The 23,579-nt window shown below is 40.8% G+C and overlaps 1 protein-coding gene across 1 annotated transcript in view; it reads left to right on the top strand.

Moving 5' to 3' along the window:
• The window catches only part of Ubxn2a (UBX domain protein 2A), a 28,707-nt gene that overhangs the window by 758 nt on the left and 4,370 nt on the right, over window positions 1-23,579 (top strand). Inside the window, exons 2-6 of the mRNA XM_032909185.1 lie at window positions 2,761-2,814; window positions 8,352-8,493; window positions 13,157-13,263; window positions 17,212-17,349; window positions 19,027-19,185. Coding sequence (XP_032765076.1) covers window positions 2,774-2,814; window positions 8,352-8,493; window positions 13,157-13,263; window positions 17,212-17,349; window positions 19,027-19,185 — 587 coding nt within the window. The 5' untranslated portion in view covers window positions 2,761-2,773. The remainder of the gene's footprint in view (window positions 1-2,760; window positions 2,815-8,351; window positions 8,494-13,156; window positions 13,264-17,211; window positions 17,350-19,026; window positions 19,186-23,579) is intronic.

Here is a 23,579-nt window from a genome sequence, read left to right as displayed (position 1 = left end):
TATTAGTTATCAGCAAAAGTGAACGTTAGAGTGGCCTCCGATGTTTGTTCGTTTGTATGTAATTTGAGATGAGAAACAGGGAACTAACTGTTGATTCGGTTTTTGTTTGTTTTGTTTTTGTTGGTGGTGTCCTTGTCCTTATCAAGCCCCAGGCTGGACTTGAACTTGAGACTGTCACACTCGTGAGTGCGCTGGTATAACAGGCGTGATTCATCTCCTGAGTTGTCTTGATGTTAATGCAGGGAATACTGGTGTGATAATATTGATGCTAGTGCTAGGTACTGGTGAAATGGAAAAGTCAAAATGTGTTCAGGTAGGAAAGAGCACTTGAGTGCAGAGTACTGAAAAGAATACTGTAGGTAGCAGTTACTACTTGAGCACTTTTAAAGATATGTCATTTACTGTATGTGACCAACTTTTTGTCTATATGCGTATCTGTGTACCATTTTTGTGCCTGGTACAAGAAGAGGGCCAAAAGATGGCGTCATCATCTCTTAAAATTAGAGTTACTGGTGATTATTCAGCCACCATATGGGAGCTAGGAATTGAACCCAGGTTCTCTGGCAGAGCAGCCATTGCTTTTAATCAGTGAGCTACATCTCCAGCCCTTTGAGCATTCATTTAATTCCCTCCCCAACTTTGCACACCTTTTGGGACTCAAACCCAGGTTTTTTTCATAAGCTTGAATATGTTGTCTACCACGGAGTTACACCCTAGTCCTACATGAATTCTTTAAGTGAACTTTTACTGTGGAGGAGCACACAAATGCCCACTCACCCTAGACAGAGCACCATTGGTTCCCGGAAGTGTGGACTCCATTGGAGTCCAGCTTCACTTGAATTTATTGGGCTTACTCACAGACCATGGGTGACAGGTTACTTACAGGAATATAAGTGACCCCAAAGCAGCTTCATTGCTTAAGTCTTACCCTAACATGGATAATGACTTCTTCATAGCTCATAGATGGACTCTATAAATCCTAGTACTCAGAAGCCCACCAAGCATAGCTTGTCAGCATTCTATTCAACTCACTAGGAAGTGAAGGAGGGAGGGCCCGTGGGCCTAGACTCAGTGGGCCTGCCCTTTTGTGGGTGCAAATGAGATACCTGTTGGACATGATACCTGAATTATTATTTTTCTGTTTTTATTGCATGAAATAAATACATGCAGTAGCTGTATAGTGATAAATAAAAGAAGTAGCTGAAATAATAATTATATGACTTTTCAGCAATAGTTGTAATGATCATAACAATGAAGACCTCTAGGGTGCAATTAAAGAAACATACTTTTATTACAACCTATCAATTGCAGCTATGGAAAAATGTAAAGAGCTATATTAGTTCCCCTGTAATATTGCACAAAGGATTTGGATCTTATTCTAACAGCAGTTTTTGGGAATCATAAAGGGATTTTCAGTAGGGAAATCTAAAAATCAGCACTCTGACAGCAGTGTTTACTGGTTTGAATGGAGTAGGAATGGAGAGCAGGGTCTTTGGGACTATCATTCCAGGCTGTCACGGGCTATATAGAGGGACGTAGTCTCAGAAAAAGAAACAAATTGATGAAAAACTTTTAAAAGCTGCAGAATGGCTTCGGTAAAGTGCATTCCTTGGCAAGCATGAGGACCTGAATTTGGACCACCAGCATCCACATAAAAGTGAGATGTGGTGGACACCTATAATCTCAACACTGAGGGGAACAAACAAGTAGATCTCCAGAGTTCAGCTCTGCCAGTCTAGCTGAATCAGTGAGTGGTTCCAGGGAGACACTACCTGAAAAAATAAGGATGGTGTCTGAGGAGGAAACACCTGAAAATGCCCTCTGACCTCCACATGCATGCATACATACATACCTGCACATATTCACACAAATACGGTGGGAAAAGAGCTAGGGAGACGACGCCTGACATTGCCTTCATGTATGTATACAGTGCACACACACCCAGAACACCCTTCAAAATATTTTTTGGCAGTTAACAGTGTTTAGTGGAGACAGGTGTGAGGAAATCTATATAGCAGACAGAAAAAGAGTGTCTCTAGAAGCCCCATCCCCCCAAAAATCCACTTTAAAAATATTATTTGTGTCTTTGTGGGTTTTCTCTTCTTCTTCTTTTTTTTTTTTTCTTTTTTCTTTTTTCTTTTTTTTCGGAGCTAGGGACCGAACCCAGGGTCTTGCACTTGCTAGGCAAGTGCTCTACCACTGAGCTAAACCCCCAACCCCGGGCTTTTTCTTAAATGAATATTTTGTCCACAAGTGTGCCTGTGCCAGGTACCCTCAGAAATCAGAGTGTCACTCTGAAATTGGTGTCATGGATGGTTGTGAGCTGCCAAGTGGGTGCTAAGAATCTAATCCCAGTCCTCTGCAAGAACAAGTTCTCTTAACCACTGAGAAGCCCCTCCAGGCTGTGTTCTTTTGCTTTGTGACAGGGTCTCACTATGTAGTCCCAGTTGGCCTAGAACTCATAGACATTGGTCTGCCTCTGCTTCCCCAGGGGTGATATTAAAGGCTTGCTTTCTTTTATCTTTTGAAATAGTGTCTTTCACAAGGCCCATATTTGTGTTTAGCAATATATCTGAAAATGACCTTGAACAACGGGATCATCCTTTGATTCTCAGGTGCTGGGATTGCAGACATGTTACCACCACACCCTGTTGGGCTTTTTGTTTTGTTTTAGATGAAAATGATCATGCTGAATTTGGTCAGTTGAAGTTTTTTTGATACTATTGAAAACTTTAATTTTGTTTCTTTGAACTTTTGCAGTAGCACAAAGAGAATGAAAGAAGTAGATAATCTTGACAGTATAAAAGAAGAATGGTAAGTTAACTCAAGCAATGATGTGTTAATGCCTTGCTATTTTCTTTCTGGTTTTCTTGCATGTCACTGACAGAAAGAGTAAAGGGGCTTTTAATATACATGGCCGCTTCCACATGCTGGTAATAGTAATATATTTTGAGAGTGGTTTGTTTTTATTCATAGCTGCATTGAATAGTTGTAGTAGAAGTTTGTTCCTTTAACTGTACCTGGAAGTCTTCCTTCTTATAATCATAATTAATCATAATTACTTTTTCTCTTTTAATTTCCTTTCCCTTTTTTTTTTTTTTGGTAGGGATTGAACCTAGGACCTCACATACAAAGCAAGCACTCTGCCACTGAACTACATTCCCAGTTTTTTACATTTTCAGTTTTTTGCTGTTTTTTGTGGGTTTTTTTGGGTTTTTTTTTTGTTGTTGTTGTTGTTTGTTTTTGAGGCAGGGCATCACTAAATTGTTCAGGTTGACCTTATACTTATTCTGTAGCTCACATATTCATTGAATTTGCAAATCTGCCCTAGCCTGCTAAGCAGCTGGAAATAGAGGCTTACACACCACCAGGCCAGGATATGGTTGTGTTTTAAAAAACTGCTACTGAATAAAATTCATTACTACTACTACTACTCTCATCATCATCATTAGTGTGTGTGTATGCATACATGTGTTTGCATATATATCTGCATGCCACGATGCATATGTGGAGGTCAGAGGACAACTTCATAGAGTCAGTTCCTTCTTTCCATGATTGTATGGGTTCTAGGGATTGAACTCAAACTTGCCCAGTAAGTATTTTAACTGGCTTAGCCAATTTACTGAACTCTAACTCTGGCCTTCAAGCTCTGATATTGTTTTCTTTGGCCTCACTCATCTTACCTATTTACAGTGCTTTTCATTGTTTTTTATTTGATTTATTGAAGTTTTTCTAAAACGTTTTTGTTTGCTTGGTGTAGAATGAATTAATGTTCATATAAACATAAAAAGTGAATTAATCCAGCTTCTGTAGTTCTTTCCCTTTGCTAGTCCCAAATAACAACACAGAGATACCAGGAATTATTTTAGGCATCCCCTCGATACCTAGGCAGTAAAATCTAAGCTAATCTGGCTACTTCCCAGCCATGCTCCCAAGTAATAGTTGCAATTAGGGCTTCCATTGTCCAGCTGAACTTTTTTTTTTTTTTTTTTTAAGATTTATTCATTTATTATATATAAGTACACTGTAGCTGTCTTCAGATACACCAGAAGAGGGCATCAGATCTCTTTACAGATGGTTGTGAGCCACCATGTGGTTGCTGGGAATTGAACTCAGGATCTTTGGAAGAGCAGTCGGGTGCTCTTAACCGCTGAGCCATCTCTCCAGCCCTCCAGCTGAACTCTTAATAACTTTCTTCCTCCCTATGACTGGTCCCTCTCCCCCTCCCCTCCCCCTCCTTGGTAGATGTTCTGCCCAGCCATTGGATGATTACAAACTTGAGACTTGAGATTCTCAGAATAAACATAACAAAGCCCTGTCCAGATGGAAATCAGATGTGAGGACAGAGAAATCAGCATTTGAATAACACAAAGATAACCTTTGCACAGTACACAAAAATACTAAGGTTTTCAAGGCGGGATATCTAGCCCTGGAACTTTTCATTTAATTTTCATGGCCATTTGTGGTGGCATTTGCATCTTGGCTTCTTCTCTGAGACCCTCTCACAGTAGCCCTGGCTGTCCTTGAATACAGTATGTACTCCAGGATCACTCTGAAATTCTGATCTTCCTGTCTTTATTATCAAAGTACTGGGATTCTAGTCATGCACCACCATGACCCAGGGCTTTGTGAATGCTAGGCAAGAACTCTACCAACCAGCTACATCCCAACTCAGTATCTGCATCTAAGAGATGAGAAAACCAAATCATATACATTCTAGTTTCTTAGTGAGAGTTAGTTTTTCTTGTTGTAACTAAATAAAGGTATCTAAACAAGAGCCACAGAGCCTGGACTTTTTGACAGTATGATCGACTGCTAAATAGCTACATTGACTAACGAGAAAATCATGGACTATCGTCTCACAGAGCAACTGTTTCTATGTGAGAAGGATCTCGTGCCATTGTTCTGGGAAGGTACAATAGTAATAATAATAGTGTGTACACACACACACACACACACACACACACACACACACACACACACGAAAGAATGATCTGGGGAGTAAGAAGAATCTAGCTGAAAGCATTGCTGTGGGTATGAGCCATCTCATCAGCTACAACACCTGCCATGTGTTTGTTTACTTGTTGAGCTAGGGTCTCAACTACATCCCTGGTTAGCCTGGAATTCCTCTGTAGACCAGGCTGACCTGGAATTCACAGAAACCTGATTGTCTCTGCAGAGAGTGCTGGGATTCACTATCACTTCCCTGCATACCTCGGTGATGGGGATCAAAACTCAGGTCCTTATGAGTGAGCTATGTCCAACTTAGCTATGTCCCCAACCCTGAGCACCAACATTTTAATAACAAGATTGATGACAATTTGAGAGACTGTCTGACACAGTGGTAAGAGCAGAAGACTTGCATAAGCAAACTACTTAGCCTTTTCCTCATCTGTTAAGATTAAAATAACACTTTCTAGGGCCATCGTGAAGCTTGAATGGCTTGGCACATGTAAAGTACTTAGAATAGATCTTTATAGAGTATCATGGTTAGAAGCACAGAAGAAAGGTAGATTAGCAGCAGAATAAATAAGTGTATTTTACAGTTCCTATCACTGAGAGGTACAAAATGTTGATACTTCATACAAATCTTGTGCCTAACTTCCAAAAGCTCAGAATCTATTTCTTATAAGTAAAATCCTAGATAATGTTTTATATGATGAACTACAAATTCAAAATAAATAGCAACAAAAAGCCAAGTAGAATGATACATGCTTGTAATTCCAGTATTCAGGAGGTAGAGACAGGAGAGTCAGAAATTCAAGGCCAGCCTCAGTTATATAGTTTGAGGCTAGCCTGGGCTACATGAGGTCAGTTTGAAAAGCAAATAGAAAAGAAAGTGTGCTTTTATAGTGATCATTAGTGGAGAATATCCTTGTGAGTGTGCAAAGAAAGTACCTAACCTGGCATGGTCTTGGTGGGGACAGAGTGTCATGGTTCCAGTCCCTGGGACAGGGCCCAGGTATTAGCTTCCATGAGTGTTGATGGCTACTTTGGGTGTAAGGCTTGTTTGTATGATAATATCTTTCACGTTCCTCTGAGGGATGTCTTCTCTGTTAACACTGATGACTCCATGATAATCAGAAACAGCTTGAGTCAGGGAGTCAAGGTGTGGCTAATGTTTTAGCAAAATGGTAAATGCTGGGACCTTCAGGACAGCCCTTAAGGCTGTGGCAAAGAAAACAGCAGTTTGAAAAATCTATAATTTCTCATTTATTCAAAAATATAAGGATGCAATATGAATTATGAGGAGCTTCACAAATCTAAAGAAACAGGTAACTACACTATGAGCCAGCTTGTCAGAAAGATACAAAGACAGGCTGGTTCCTAAGTTCAAGGTCAGTTTGGAACGCAAGGAGTCCAGGCCCAGGTGTGGTAAAAATGGTAATTTCAGGGCAGGGTCCCACCCAGTTATCTATCTTATCAGGCTGGCTTATCCCTGAATTCTTGCAATGTTAGAGAAAACTTGTTTGCTGTCTCTTAAGAATCAAAGGACTGGGGTCACAGATGCTGTTCATAGGACGGTCGAAAGGGAACCTGGGCTACATAACTGAATTGATATGGACATTAAAAACTGGACTTTGGTCTGCATGAGATAAGCTAGCAGAAAGCGAGTGCAGATTTTAGAATTTTTCTCTGGAGAGAGCTGAGCTGTCTGGAAATGTCTGGAGAGCAAAAACAGCTCTTCAGTAATTTTTTTCTAACAGGATTTCTGACTTGGTTGGAAGATCCAAGAATTTTTTTATAGCAACTTTTCTGACCTTGGTTAGAAAACCCTTGAGCTGTCCAGAGAGCTTTTTACGATTTATACTAACAGAGAGCGTCTCAATAAGACCAGAGCTGCTTTTTTTTTTTTTTAAGAATAGCAGGAAAAAACTGTCTAGCATGCATACACAAATACACAGAGAGAGAGAGAGAATGTTTTGGGGGTGGAAAAAAGAGAGAGAGGAGAGAGAATGTGTGTATGAGAGTGAGTGAGTTTGGGGATGGGGTGGGGAAAAAAGCTGTTTTGAACCCTTCAGAAATAACATACTTGGTTTGACTGGGCATATACATTAACTATAGGGTTCTTGCTTAGTATTCATTAGGCCCTGCGTTCAGTCCCCAGTACCATATGCCCAGCATTTGGTAGATGGAGGTAGTAGTAGTTCAAGGTTATCCTTGGCTACATAGAGAGTTTGAGTCCAGTCTGGGACATATGAGACCCTGTTCCCAAAAATAAAACATCTACTTTTTTTTGTGCTTTTGGACTTGTGTTAGACACTGTCTTAGTCAGGGTTTCTATTCCTGCACAAAACATCATGACCAAGAAGCAAATTAGGGCGGAAAAGATTTATTCAGCTTACACATTCACACTGCTGTTCATCACCAAAGGAACTGGAACTCACACAGGTCAGGAAGCAAGAGCTGATGCAGAGGCCATGGAGGGATATTTCTTACTGGTTTGCTTTCCCTGGCTTGCTCAGCTTGCTCTCTTAAGGAACCCAAGACTCCCAGCCCAGGGATAGCACCACCCACAAGGGGCCCTCACATCCTTGATCATTAATTGAGAAAATGCCTTACAGCTGGGTCTCATGAAGGCATTTCCTCAACTGAGACGCTTTTCTCTGTGATGACTTCAGCTTGTGTCAGGTTGACACATAAAACCAGCCAGTACAGGCACATTTGGCATTTATAAAGATATTTTGGGTTATTATAGCACTTTAAGTGGAGATTCGTTAACAAATGTTACTTTCTACTGAGATCTTCCTTAAAAATGTGTTTCCAAAGATTTAATTATGTGTCTGTAGGAATGGTGCCCCTGTGTGCAGCTGCCTTCAGAGACCGAGTAGAGCCTCACGTCTGTGAGCTTTGTAACAGTTGTGGGCTGCCACTGTAGGTCCTTTGGAAAAGCAGTATGTAACCCACGAGCCATCTTTCTGACCTCCTATTGACCTCTTTGATGTGGTAAATGTGTTGCCAAGTGACAGCCTGACTTTGACCCTGGGACACACGTGGTAGAAAGAGTAACCAGTTCCCATAACTCTCACAAGTTGTTCTCTGACTTCAAGTGCTTCCACACATGAGCACATTTACACACACTCATGAACGTAAATACTTTAATAGTGAACATCTAGTTTGGGGGCTCTTAAATTAATTTTTAAGTTACTAAGTAGTGGGTTTATGGTGGCATTTTCATACATATGTATTCTGTTATCATTTGTGCCTTTCCACACTGTTCTTGATATCAGTACTGTATGGCCTGCTAGAGATCCTAAAATACAAAAGATACCTTCCACAGCAAAAGTTAGCCCTCCCCAAAGATTGATTAACTTAGAGCTAACAACACTTAATTTTTTTTCTTTTTTTAGGGTTTGTGAAACAGGACCTCCTGACAATCAACCCCTCAATGATAATCCACAAAAGGACTGTGAATATTTTGTTGACAGCCTTTTTGAGGAAGCAGAGAAGGCTGGTGCTAAATGCTTGTCCCCCACTGAACAGAAGAAACAGGTGAATATCTGTTACTTATTGGCCTCTAGGAGGATCCCTGAAGTCAAAACTACTTTTGTAATAGGAAAGCTATTTTTCACCCTTTTCCTCATGTTAAATTCTCACAGGTGCCTGAAAGGCAATGGTAGGTAATGCTGTTGAAATCTGAGCAGGAATCAAAGCAGTCACTACAAACTGACTTACAAATTATTGTGTTACTTGCTTGAATTTACAAACCAAGTAATAAATGGTACTTTCATTTAAGATTATCCGTGGGGTTGGGGATTTAGCTCAGTGGTAGGCGCTTGCCTAGCAAGCGCAAGGCCCTGGGTTGGGTCCCCAGCTCCGAAAAAAAGAAAAAAAAAAAAAAAGATTATCCGTGATGAGCTAAGGATGTAGCTCAGCTGGTAAAATGCTTACATAGTAAACACAAAGTCAATGCCAGCACAGCATAAACGGTGCAAGGTGGTCTGCATCTGTGATCCCTATGTTTGGGAGTCAGGAGAGCTGGAAGTGACAGGTTGTCCTCAGCTAGGTCATAAGTTCAAGGCTAGAATGGAAGGAAGCTAGGGAGATGACTGTCAGAGACTGGTTGCCATGCAGACCTAAGCATGTGGACCTGAATTTGGACTCCCAGCTGCCACGTAAAAGCCACAAGACTCATGTCCAGGGCTGGAGAAACAGGGACACAAGAGGATCCTTCTGGCTTGGTGGCTAGTCGTCTAGCTGAATTGGTGAACTCCAGGTTCAGTAAGAGAGCCTGTCTCAAAAACTAGAGTGGGGAGTAGGGAGAGATGGCTCACTGAGTAAGGGCACCTGCCGCCAGCCAGGTCCGACAATCTGCAGCCCACGTGGTGGAGAGGACTGACTCCCCAGCTGTTCTCTGACGTATATACACATATGTGCTCTAAATGTTTTGTTTTGTTTTAGATGTATTGTATGTGTTTGGGTGTTTCGTATGAATGTGTGCATATGTGTCTGCTCACAGAGAGTATGGGTTATCTGGGGACTAGATGTTTGGGAACCACCATGCAGGTACCAAGCCAGGCACTCTTCAAAATCAACAAGTACTCCTAACTGCTAAGCCAGTTTCACAGCCTAATTTTTTTTTTTTTTTTTTTTTCTTGGAGCTGGGGACCGAACCCAGGGCCTTGTGCTTTCTAGGCAAGTGCTCTACCACTGAGCTAAATCCCCAACCCCCTGATTTTTTTTTTTTTTTTAATGTTAAAAAAAGATAAGCTAGCAATTGAAGAAGACACAGACATCAACTTCTGGCTTCCACATGCACACATGTATACGAGCTCATTAGACTTGGCAGGTGCTTTCACAGAACAATTAAGTAGGAAAATAACTTATGGTATTTGTTACAAATGCAAACGTTTTATTTAGTCAACTTTTAACTACAACAAGAATTTGAGGAAATTGCTATCATGCACTTGACAGCTTTTCAAACTTACAGTATTTCCCCATGAGGTTAGTGTTATTTTAGTAAATATAATATGTATCATAATGGACATCCATTAGCGTTTAGATTCGCATGGCTTAGAGAACCACTATTTTCCAACTGACTAATTCATATGTTATTAAAAAGTCATACATGAACTCAGTGTGGTGGCACAGACCTGTAAACACAGAACTTGGCCTAAGGTAGGAGGGTCTTAGAGTTCAAGGCCAACCTAAGCTATTTAGTGAGCTTGAGGTCAACCTGGGCTTTATACCAAGACCTTGTGTCAAGGGGGAAAAATCATGTATCAGTAAAAACTCCAACACATATAGTACAAAGGTGGAAGACTTTAACGTAACAGGTATATGAAAAGACGAAGAGTGAATTCAGATTTCACATTCAGATTCTCAACTAACTTTGAGATAGTAACACTTATTAAACCTTGATGAACTCTCTATATCTAGGAAACATTTTAAAAATAACTTTGTAACTGCATACCTATATAAGGTTTGATTCTTTTTTTTTAAAGTATTTCAATTATAATACCAATTATAAGAATCCAAGTGACTTTTTAAAGACCGACACTAAGAGGGTATGTGGAAAAACTCTTAAGTTTTTTTAAGAAAGGGTTTAGCCAAAGCTGGTCTTGAAGTATTCTGATCCTCCTTGCCTCTGCCTCCTGTACACAAGGATTGTAAGTATAAGTCAGTGTGGGTTGATGTCAGTATGTAGGTAAGGGCTGGCACCAGTTAGGTCAAGGCCATGATTGGACAGTAATAAAATAAGACAGGGACAGAGTTTTTGTAAGGCGCGAGAGAGGGAGAAGGAAAAAGAATCAATATGGAGACTGAGAAAAATGACCCAGATCCAGGTGGTCCTGAATTGCCAAGGTAGTTGGTATGGGTTTCTGTAGGCAAATTTATCTTATCTAGGTGGGCGGTTTATATCTTTAACAATTGGTTGTAAGTTTATTGTGTGGATGCATTATGGATTGATAATTTAACATATAAACCTGATTGTTGGGTTATAGTTTGTTGAGTCATGATTTTACCAGGTAACTGGGACCAGAGAGTTCCTGGATGGCCAGGATGACTAGCAATGAGAGTGGAGAGATCGCTGGGGCTAGAAGATAACTAGGCTAATGTGGCATGGTGCCACACTGGAACAAGCATCGCTGAAATAAATTAATGTTAGTTCTATATGGCTCTACAGTGTCAGAACTAATGCCAGGGAGCGATCGCCTGGGTCCAAGAGTACCAGGGGACCAGCATGGAGTAGTGACACACAAGAATCAGTCACGCCTATTTTTTATTTGTACCGAAACATGTCAGCATGTTTAGTTTTATACAGAGCTGGGGACCAAACCTAGCAATCATCCTATAGACTGTGCTACATTTCCAGGCCCTTTTAAAACTAAGTTTTATCAAAGTAAGAATAGGGGGCTGGCAAAATGGCTTAGAGGGTTAAGATGCTTGCTGCCAAGCCTGATAATCTTGAGTTCAGATCCCTATATGCTAGGAGTGAACTGACTCCCACAAATTGTACTGTCTTCCACAGCTCTATGACAGACAGCTCAGCAGGCAGGTGGAGGTGTTTGCTGCCTGCCTGATGACATGAGTTCAGTTTCAGGGACTCCCATGATAGATTGTTCTCTATGGTCAGGAGAATGGTCTACAGTAGCCATAGCAAGCATCAGATGCAACAACAGATAGATAGTAAATTATCATTAAACAGGAGCTGACAGAAATCAACTGGGGAGGCCCTATGGAAGCAATCATAGGAAATCCCTAATAAGAGTGTGCCCTTGAGTGGAGGTGCCAAGCAAAAAAACCAAGTAAAGCAGGTAGATTACATCACCTGATTGGGTGAGCTCAGTGTCCAGCAGAAACTGACTGAGGATGTTACAAGCAATCTGTTCCTGATTGAACTTTCTTTCCAAGGATGAGCTTCCTGTGGCCGAACTTTTGGCCCCTCTTCTCTTTCCCCCTTAAACGCTTTTGTTTCATGAGGTAAACATGAGCTTCAGTTGTAATGATATACCTTATGGCTGTTTTGTAGATACAGTGCTTTTTATTATTCTTGAGCAGGTTTGGAGGAAAGTGGGTAAGGAGTTTATGGTCAGCCTAAGCTTCATAGCAAATTTGTATGTGTGCTGTGCTCTCCCAAAGGCTTTTAGACTCTTTAAACTGGTATTCTTATGGGCCCTGAAGTGGGTCCTTTTTCACTAATTCAGTCTAGAAGTAGGCTACCATTCCAGCCATTTTCTTGTTTGCTTCTCTCTGTCACCCTCTCTGTCTGGGTGTGCTCTTAGATACTGAGCTTTTAAAATTAAGGTACCTGCTGAATGTAGGCTTGTAAGATTCAAGTGATTTGGGTAATTTAATTATGGTGTTTTCTGTTTTTCCTATGAAGAGATGCTTTTCATCTTATGTAAATATCAACAGAAATAAGTTTATATAGGGGAAACTATATTAAACTGTGAGCCGTCATGTGGGGGCTGAGAGCTAAATCCTTGTCTTCTGTAAGAGCAGTGAGCACTCTTAGCACATGACTGTCTCTCCAGCCCGTTGTGTTTGTTTTCTGAGGCAGAATTACATATTGTACCTCAGACTGACCTGTTTGGTACTTGGTATATATCCCAGGCTGGACTCTGGAACTCACAGTCCTCCTATCTCAGCCTCCTGGGGGTTGGTATTATAGGCATGCATCACTGTACCGTCCCTGCATGTTCTTCATGCTCAGAATTATTTCAGATGAAGTCCTCCTATTGGTGAGAATCTAGAAAGCCTTACCTCAGGTGCCCTCTTAGTCACACATGCCACAGAACTTTTTCCAAGTGAGTTATATTCATATTACTAATGGTTTTTAACCATATATTTTATATACATTATTGTATTTCATATTTGAAGTGTGCTCTTTATATATAGAATATAGAGTGCTAGGAGGCTAGAGAAATGGCTCAGCAGTTAAGAACACTGGCTACTCCTCAGAGGGTGTGGGTTCAATTCCCAGCACACCTGTGGTGGCTCACAACCTTTTGTGACTCCAGTTCCTGAGGATCTGATACCCTCTTCTGACCTCTGGGTACTGCATTCAAATGGTACACAGACATTCATGCAGGCAAAATGATTATATATATAATAAGAGTTTGGAAAACCACGGTGCTAGAAGGACTCAGAGGACCTCACTTACTAGTATCACCTTTATTAACAATGCATTCCTTTCTTTACTGCCTTGTAGGTAGATGTAAATATAAAATTGTGGAAAAATGGATTCACTGTCAATGATGATTTTAGAAGTTACTCTGATGGTGCAAGTCAGCAGTTTCTGAACTCCATCAAAAAGGGGTAAGCAGGCTGAAGTAGAAGGGTATTTTAAACATGTTTCCAATGAAAAAATTAATTGTACTAATGATTGTGCCCCTTTACATATTCACAGACATACTGTTTCTTCTGTGAGTTCACATCTTTTTGGGAGGGGTGGGTGGCAGAGGAGTTGGGTTTGTTTGTTTGTTTGTTTGTTTTGTTTTGTTTAAACAACAGCTAGAGCTGGAGAGGTGGCTCAGAGGTTAAGAGTGTTTGCTGCTCTAGTTCGAGAGCTGGGGTGGGGGGTGTCCAACGTCCTCTTCTGGCCTCCTAAGGGCATCTGTTCTCACATGCCTAACCTACACACAGACATAAACAATGCAAAATCTTTAAACAGCAGTTTCATCTAGTCTCAGCTAGCCTTGAAATCCAAGGTATAAATAAACTACCCCATTTGGCTTAAATTGATTCTTCTCTTCTTTTCTCACCCTCTTTCCTCTCCCTCACCCCTTCCCCTACCTTCCCTTTCTTTCTCTCTCCATGCTAGCCTTGATTCAAAGTGTTTTAAAACATTAAGAAAAACATAAAAATTACAAATAATTTTAATACTCAGAAATAGCTGTCTTAATGTCTTTGTTGAGTTTTCATTCCCGTGAAGTGAAATTTTTTCATTTTTAAGATTTTAAATTTTATTTTATATGTATGGATGTTTGCCTGCATGTATATCTATGCACCATGTGCGTGCTTGGTGCCTGTGGAAGCCAGAAGAGGAGATCTGACTCTCTGCAGTCACAGATGATTGTGAGTCACCATGTAGGTGCTGGGAATTGAATCCAGAGTGCTCTTAACCTCTGAACCACTTCTGCAGCCTGTGCATTGATTTATATATAAATGTGATTTTTTTATAAACCAATTTTTACTTTTCCATCATGAGCTCTTTTGAATATATATATAATCCCACAATAATAACTTAAACACACACACTTATAATTTTTCTTGGCAATTGAGGCTATTAACTATTACTATAATAAGTATCTGGCTAGTCATGGTGGTACATGCTTTTAATCCTAGCATTCTCAAGAAAGATAAAGGCAGATCTCTGTGAGTTCAAAGAGTGAGGGACAGCTATATAGAGAGATATGTCACACTTTGTCTGTTTATCAGTGGTTAGATGTTTGGGTCATTTCCATATTTTTAGTTGTTAAAAATAATGCTACTATGAATATTCCTGTGCAAGTATTTTGCTTTTTGTTTGTTTCTTATCAGTTGTTGGTTTGGGTTTACTTTTTGTTTTGCAAAGATATAGATCAAAGCCAGACCTGTATTCAAGCTTGGCGAGTGCTCTACTACTGAGCTACACTCTCACATTCTGTATAAATTACTTAGTTCAGGGAGATAGCAGTGTCTCATAGCCCAAGATGACCTCAAGTCCATTACTGAATATGACCTTGAAGTCCTTATCTTTCTATCTTTACCTCGAATCCTAGGAATGCAGGCATGTATCACTAACCCAACTAAGTTTGTGGTTTAATTTTTTTTAATTATGTGTATGCAAGGGGAAAGGATGCATTGTATACCTGCAGGCAAATGCCTGCAGAGGCCAGAGGCATCATATCCCCTGGAACTATAGTTAGTGGATGTTGAAAACCACTTGATATAGATTCTGGAGACAAACTTTGGTCTTCTGGAAGAGTGGATTATGTTCTGAACTGCTCATCTCTCCAGCCCTTGGCTAAGTTTTTATGTGGAAAAATGGTTTCAGTTGGGGATATGAACATACATATAGATCTCGAAAATGTTAATTCTACCTTTAACTTCACAACGAGCTGTCGAGCTGTATTCCAAAGTGGCTACACCATTTAAAAGAACCGCAGCAATACACCAGCAGTGTATGAGGGTTACAGTTTTGCTATCTCTACTAATATTTGTCAGTACCAGCCTTTTTAAATTATAGCTTTTCTTGTAAGTAGGAAACAATGTTTTATTCTGGTTCTTTTCATTTTCCTCATGATTAGTAATGTTGAATAGCTTTCTTGTGTTTATTAGTCATTTGTATTTCTTCTTTGGAGAAATGTTTATCTTAATTATTTGTCCATTTTCTTCTTTGTCAGTTCTTAAAATGTTTATTTACATCCCAAATGCTTCCCCGCATCCAGTCACCCCCTATCTGAGAGCTTTCCCCCCTTTCCTTCTCCTCTAAGAGGGTGGAGTTCCCCCCAAGTATATCCCCAACCCCAACCCCATGCCTCAGGTCTCTGCCAGATTAGGCACATCCTTTCCCACTGAGGACAGACAAGGCAGCCCTGTTGGGGAACTGATACCACAGTCAGGCTACAGCTTTGGGGGGGCTCCACTCTGGTTGTTGGGAGGCCCACATAGAGACTGAGTTGTATATCTGCTCCACAGGTGCTAGGGACCTCATTCCAACCCATGTGTGTTCTTTGGTTGGTGTCCCAATCTCTGAGAGCTCCCAGAGGTCTAGGTTGGTTGACTCTGTTGGTCCTTCTGTGGGGTTCCCATTCTTCTCAGGGCCTTCAGTCCTTCCCCCAACTCTTTCATAAGAGTCTCCGACCTCAGTCCAGTCTTTGGCTGTGGGTCTCTGCATCTGTTTCAGTCAGCTTCTGGGTGGAGCCTCTGAGAGGACAGTTATGCTAAGCTCGTGTCTGCAAGCATAACAGAGTAGCATCAATGTCAGGGATAAATGTGTGCCCTTGTGATGAGTGTCAGGCTGGGCTGATCATTGGTCAGCCATTCCTTCAGTCTCTGCTCCATCTTTGTCCCTGCATTTCTTTAGACAGGAACATTTTCGGGTTGAAAATTCTGTGGGTGGGTTGGTGAGCTTATCCTTCCCCTGGGTTCCTGCCTGGCTTCAGGAGGTGGCAGTTTCAGTTCCATGTCTCCACTGTTAGGCATCTCAGCTAGGATCATTCACATTGACTTCTGGGATCCCCCAGAATTGATAGTGAAAGGAGAAAACTGACTCCCAGAAGTTGTACTCTGGCTTCTACATACACCATGGCACACACATGCCTGTATTCTTTTTTTTTTTTTTTTTCGGAGCTGGGGACCGAACCCAGGGCCTTGCGCTTCCTAGGTAAGCACTCTACCACTGAGCTAAATCCCCAGCCCCACATGCCTGTATTCTAACATACACATCATGCATACATACAATGAAAATAAATAAGTTTTAACTGGGGTGGAGATGACTTAGTTGTTCAGAGCACTTGCTCTGCACCGTGAGGACCTAATGAGCATGGTCTTATGCACCTGTAATCCCAGCACTCTTGCAGAGCAGAGACAGGGGCATTGCTGGTGCTAACTGGCTGCCAGTCTACTTTAAAAAAAAAAAAAAAAAAAAAAGCTTTAGGTTCATGGAGAGACTCTGCCTCAAATGAATAAGACAGAAAGTAATAAAACACCTAATGCCCTCTCTGGCTTTCATGCACACATTCGATTATTTCGTTGTAGAGTTATTGTATACCTCATCTATATTTCTTTTTTCATGGATTTAAGTATTCATTCATTCATTCATTCATTCATTCATACAAAACACCCCTGTGTGTCTTGGCATTCATATTAGAAGTCAGAAGACAACTTACAGTAGTTGGCTCTTTCCTTCCACCATGTGGGTTCCAGAGACGGAACCCAGGTGATCAGGCCTGGTAGCAAGTACCTTTACCAACCCTATTTATTTTTAAAAGGGTCTCTTGTAGTCCAGGCGGACCTCAGTCTTGCCATAATTAAGGATAATCTTGAGCTTCTGACCCTCCTGCTTCTGTCCCAAGTGCTGAGGTTCTAGCATGCACCACCATGCCTCACATATGTGGTGCTAGAGATTAAACTCAAGACCTGCACATGCTGGGCAAGTGCTCCAGCTAACTACTCCCTCAGTTCATGTATTATACTTCTACAAATCGTATAGTTATTTTGTATAGATGTATTTCATAGAAAGGGAAAACAAGAGCTTTATCATTTTCTTTTCTTTTAAAGGGAATTACCTTCAGAATTACAGGGAGTTTTTGATAAAGATGAGGTGGATGTTAAAGTTGAAGATAAAAAAAATGAAGTATGTATGTCTACAAAGCCTGTGTTCCAACCCTTCTCAGGACAGGGCCACAGACTAGGAAGGTAAGCATGGATATTGTCTGTATATTCTATGACAAACACTCTCTCATTATTCTGACTGTACAGAACTTAGTATTTCTCCTCCTAGAAAGGATTTTTTTTTCTGGTGCTGGGGGGTCAAACCTAGGGCCCATACACATGTGAAGTAAAGAACTTATTACTGAAATACATCTTCAATTTGTAGGAATTATATCTGGCTTTTTCCTCCCAGCTCCATGCTCCCAGAAATAATGCTCAGACTCAAAATATACTTACAGATACCTTGGCCGTAAAGCTAGGCTCTTCTCTGACTAGCCATAACTTAGGATAACCCATTTATTCTGATCTGTGTTCTGCCATGTGACTGGTTACCTGTGCTCAGGAACCATGCATCTGTCTTGTCACATCTTGGGTGAATCTCCTCCCATCTGGCACTATCACAGAATCTTTTCGCCTCCCAGATGTTCTACCTCCTATTTCCTGCCTAAACTATAGGCCATCAGATTTATTATTGACAGGTGCCACATCCATACAGACACAAGATATTCTTTCTACACCAATTCCCAAGTGAGAATTTTTTTAAAAGGATTTATTTATTTACTTTATGTATATCAGTACACTTCAGACACACCAGAAGAGGGCATCGGATTTCATGACAGATGGTTGTGAGCCACCATGTGGTTGCTGGGAGTTGAACTCAGGACCTCTGGAAGAGCAGACAGTGCTCTTAACCTCTGATCCATCTCTCTAGCCCCCATGAGATTTTTTTTTAAAGGTTAATTTTGGTTTTGGTTTGGTTTAGTTTAGTTTATGACTTTGAACTTCTGAGCCTCCTGCCTCGTATGATGTTTGCCACATAATCATTTTGTGGGCTATTATACGATGAAACAAAGATTAGTCTATGCTAAGCAAGCACTCTAGCAACTGAGCTACATGCCGGGTCCCTTATACTAATTTTCATAAGGATTCCTGAGGCCTGTTTTCCTTAATGAATACTGATATAAAATAGAACTAATCTTGAGCATTTGGTGGGGGCATCAGATCAAAATTTCCTACTGAGGACAAAATTAAATAAATCATTTTTTTTTCTCCCTACTTCATACCACTAGAGCACCTCTGCTAACTTTCTAATAGTAAAGTCCCACTTTTTCCTCTGGAAAAACTTACTTATGCTTTCCAGTGCCCATACACTTTGTTCTGTGTTCACTGTCTGACTTTTAAAATATTAAACATAAGAATACACCTGGTAAAGTATTACTGTCAGAGATATGTGACGGTACCCATGACAGCCTGCAGAGATTAGATATGAGGCCATTCTGTGTCTTAAAACGTGTCATATCATAGTCATCAGTAGTGGGAAGGTATATACATTTTCAGCTTTACATATAGAAAGTTCTAGGTGTACCTTTCAAAATACTTTGTTGTTTGCTCTCTTTTCTTGACAACTAAAGCTAACCTCTACAGAAAACGTCTTTTCCTCCTGTGCCCCTGCTAATCCTAATGTACACGTCATCGTGTAAGCTTACAGATGGACTGGGTGTGCATTGTTTCCTTTATTCATAAACATGTTGTGATCACAACTAACATTTATTACTAAGAGGGTAGTTGTGACTTACAGAACCATTCCTAAAATGAGCCTGATGTACAATTTTTATAATAATGAGAAAATATGTATCTGACTTTGTTTTTGGATTTTCTTAGTGCTACACCAAGAATCGTTTCTAAAGCAAAGAGTATTGAAGTTGACAATAAAAGCACTTTGTCTGCTGTTTCACTGAACAACTTGGAGCCCATCACCAGGATCCAGATCTGGTTAGCCAACGGGGAAAGGACTGTCCAAAGATTTAACGTTTCTCATAGGTCAGTCCTTTGTTTCTGTACTTTTCTAATTTGTTTTCCAATTTTAAATTTCATTTTTTCTTTTTTTTTTTTATAAAGATTTATTTATTATATATATGAGTACACTGTAGCTGTCTCCAGACACACCAGAAGAGGGCATCATACCTCATTACAGATGGTTGTAAGCCACCATGTGGTTGCTGGGAGTTGAACTCAGGACCTCTGGAAGAGCAGTCAGTGCTCTTAACCACTGAGCCATCTCTCCAGCCCTCATTTTTTTCTTTTTAAGTTTAGACAAAGCTGATTTTTTGAGAACCAAGCAGGGCTTTTTTTTTTTTTTTTTTTTTTTTTTTTTTTTTTTTGGAGCTGGGGACTGAACCCAGGGCCTTGCGCTTGCTAGGCAAGCGCTCTACCACTGAGCTAAATCCCCAACCCCCAAAGCAGGGCTTTTAATAAATAACTCTAAATGTACTAGGCTAATGCAACGTAAGATTCTTAGACTCAACTATTTAGTTTTTATTTTGGTATCATGTTTTAGATGTTGATTCTGTATTATAGTGTCTGTTTTGTAGCTATTTGTTCCCCTCTCTGACTTTTTATTGCTGGATACCTCACATGCATTAGACATAAATAGCCTCCTGTGGTGCAAATTGACCATGTTCCAGACATAACTGGTGAGGTTGAATGAGCCCAAATCCTGTGAAACTCAGAATTGAGTGAGTAAGCATGGGGCCAGCTCCCTACCAAAACCTTCTGAGGAACAGGAAACATGATACCCCACTGAGAGGACCATAGCAATCTATCAAGTAGGGAAATACCTGAAGTCCTCCCCCATGCAAATGGAGCATCACTACCTCCTCAAACTGAGCCAATGGGAAGCATCTACCCCTGGATGCCACCCTACTTCTTGATGTTTATAAAGTCCTTATCCACATGGAATAAAGTGCACAAATTTTCACTGAGTATCATCTGAGAGTGGCTATTTCACGGAGCTGTAACACTTTGGGGAAGTTTTCCCATCAAAGCATTCATCCCTAGACCTATCTGGCAGGCTGGGCTCAGGCCCCTTCTGTCCCTGCCACCACCTGCTTACTGCCTGTAGCAGCTGCCTGCCCCTGCCGCTGTGGCATTGGTGCTGCCACAGTAGCAGATGAGACTGGGGACCCCAGCTACCTGCCCTGCATAGGCTTTCCTTCTGAGAACTGCAATGCTTAGGCTGTTTTCAGCCAGACCAAAGATCCACGGCACCCCCAGTTCTGCAGAGAACAATACCATGCAACTGATCTACAGCTCCCGCCCAGCTCTTTTTGTCTACTGTAGTCTATAGTGTATAAATAATTATTCATCTATTTTTTTTTCTTTTTTTCAGACCTGGGGACCAAACCCAGCGCCTTGCGCTTGCTAGGCAAGCACTCTACCACTGAGCTAAATCCCCAACCCATCTATTTTATTTGTATTAGCAATAGTCCAAGTTTAAGTTTTTATGCAGATGTGTTAATTTTCCTGTTGCACAATATAGTCTTTAAAATCCCGAAAAACAAGATACTGAGTTTTTAAAAGTTATAGAACAGGGTTGGTTGTGGTGGTGCAGGCCTTTAATGCCATGGCTTGGAAGGTAGAGACAGTAGCTCTCTATGAATTAGGCCAGTCTGGTCAGCATAATAAGATCTAGGCCAGCCAAGGCTGACAGTTGAGACCCTGTCTCAATAAAGAAAAGAAAAAGTTCTAGAACAAGTTCACCATAATTGTATTTATACTGTCAGAGAAAGAACAACTTCTTTCAAAGTCTTTCTTCTGGGTTTCCTGGTATGGCTTTGTGGAACTCAGCTGGTCGTCTGAAGGAGCTCTGCAGGACTCTAGATCTCTTCCTTCTGTCTCCTTCTTTGTTAAAACAAAGAAGGGGGGCTGGAGAAATGGCTCAGTGGTTAAGAGCACTGACTGCTCTTCCAGAGGTCCTGAGTTCAAATCCCAGCAACCACATGGTGGCTCACAACCATCTGTCATGGGATCTGGTGCCCTTTTCTGGTGTGTCTGAGGACAGCTACCATGTACGCATGTACATAAAATAAATAATCTAAAAAAATGTAAGCAAAAACCAAAGAAGCAGGCCCTATCCTCATAGCCAAGGTAGAGACACAGAAATCTCTTTTGAGCAAGAGTTCACATGTGTTACTCACGGTTACACTACACTGGCCAGAGCATGACACCTGGCAATGTTGTGTTTGTACAGAAGTCTGTATCCTTTCCCTTCCCATGCTTTATAAATCAGATGCCTTTGTCTGTTCTGGACTCTTCATGCTGTATTCATTTTCCTTTCTGCCAGCTCCACGTTGTTCCCTAACACACAACACCCAGCGTTAAGGATCAAATCTAGGGCTCTATTCATGACACATACATACCTATCACATTTACTTATTTATTAGTTACAAAGAAGGCTGTACTGCCCAGCTAGAGTCAGGAATTTGTCAGTTTTCCCTTTTAATCTCTGAGTATATATTCGCTTGCTGAAGCACTTTCTTCCTACATTTCTGTGTTTATGAGTCCTGGTCTCACTTTTTTGGCCTGCTCAGTTTTAAACTCATAGACACAGGTAATACTCTTTTCTCACTGTCCAGACCACATCCAGCTTCCTCTATTTATCTAAAGTTATGCTCCCCAGAGGTAAAATTACTATATTTTTGTGAATAACTTACCTTGTAGGGGATAAAATGTCTTCTTCACCATCGGTAGGTTAAGATCTCTACAGACCTATAGTTTTATTAAGTAGGTGGTTAATCAGCTTTTTGATGGTTGGTTGGTTGGTTGGTTGGTTGGTTGGTTGGTTGGTCAGTTGGTCAGTCGAGGCAGGGGCTTGCAAGGTAGCCCAGTTTGATTTGCAACTTTCAGGCTGGCCTTCAACTCAATATTGCTTTAGCCGCCCTTTTGCTAGGAATACAGGCTTGTACCACCATGCCCAGTTTGTTTCTATTTGGGGGAGGGGGTTCTTTTGTTTTGTCTTTGTTTTGGGGGACAGTTTTTGAGACAGATTTTTCGATGTTACCCTAGCTATCCTAGAACTCACTATAGACCAGACTGGCCTTAATAGTCTTTCTTTCTTCCTTCCTTCCTTCCTTCCTTCACTTCCTCCTTCCTAACATATGTACATCCACCTATCTATCTATCTATCTATCTATCTATCTATCTATCTATCTATCTACCTACCTACCTACCTACCTACCTACCTATCTAGTTATCTTGTTATCTTTTGTGAGTGGGTGCTTAGGTAGGGATTATTACACAATAACATGTACTTGTGTCTATGAGAATAACTTTTGAGACTCTATTATTTTTCCATCATTTGAGTCCTGAGGATTTAACTCAGGTTGTCAGATTTGGTGGCAAGTTTGCACAGTTACAGCTTTTGAAATTTGCATTTTTTTCTTTAAGGTATGAGGTTGGGTTGGTTGGGTGTTTTTTAGGGCAGTATTCTATCACTGAACTATCCTGTTTTTGCTTTCTTCTAACTTTGGGACAGTTCTCATCAAATTGCCAGGCAGGCTTTGAACATCAATCCCCCTTCCTCAGTCTCCCCAGCAACTAGAATTACATAACTGTGTCACCAGGCTCAGATTAGAGTTATTTATTATTTTTCTCGTCTTTTGCACAGTTTCTGTTTGTTCATTAGTCTTTGAGATAGGATCTAGTGTATCCTGGGTTTAGGAAGTAGAGGCAGGAGGATAGAAGAGGAAAGACACTCTTAGCTACATTGCAAGTTGAGACCAGCTAGGGCAACATGAATACTGTCTTGAAAACCTAGATTTTTTTTCTATCAGGTTGCAGGTATATCTCAGTGCTTGAACAAAATTTTGAGTTTAATCCTCCATTATTGAAAAGTACTAAAGTGTTTACATCACTAACACGGTTAGTACACGAAGAGCATGGATCTCAGTGGTGGAACCAGAAGTGACTGTGGTCTGAGTCTCAGTATGTTCAGATCTTACTTGGGGTGTTTATGCTATTTCCTTGTGGAAGTATTTAAGTGATTTGAAAAATGCTTGCAAAATTAAATCTAAAAGGGCTCTGTTTCAATAAACACAAAACAGAAATTCCAGATGTTAAGAAAATATTTTTGGGTTGGGGATTTAGCTCAGTGGTAGAGCGCTTGCCTAGGAAGCGCAAGGCCCTGGGTTGGTCCCCAGCTCGGAAAAAAAAGAACCAAAAAAAAAAAAAAAAAAATATTTTTGAGGGCTGGGGTTGTAGAATACTTAACTAACATGCATAAGGCCCTGGGTTCGATTCCCACCACTGCAAAAGAAAAGGAAAGGGGAAAGGAAAATGATTGGCATCATTTTTTATTTTAGAATATTGGTAGGACCAGCACGGTGGCAGCTCGGTGGTAAAAAGAGCCCGCTGCACAAGCCTGGAAGACTGAGTTT

Source organism: Rattus rattus, chromosome 7 (assembly GCF_011064425.1).
Source record: "Rattus rattus isolate New Zealand chromosome 7, Rrattus_CSIRO_v1, whole genome shotgun sequence".
Lineage (NCBI taxonomy): Eukaryota > Metazoa > Chordata > Mammalia > Rodentia > Muridae > Rattus > Rattus rattus.
The sequence above is the reverse complement of the archived record's forward strand: the minus strand, read 5'-3'. Positions and strand labels throughout refer to the sequence as shown.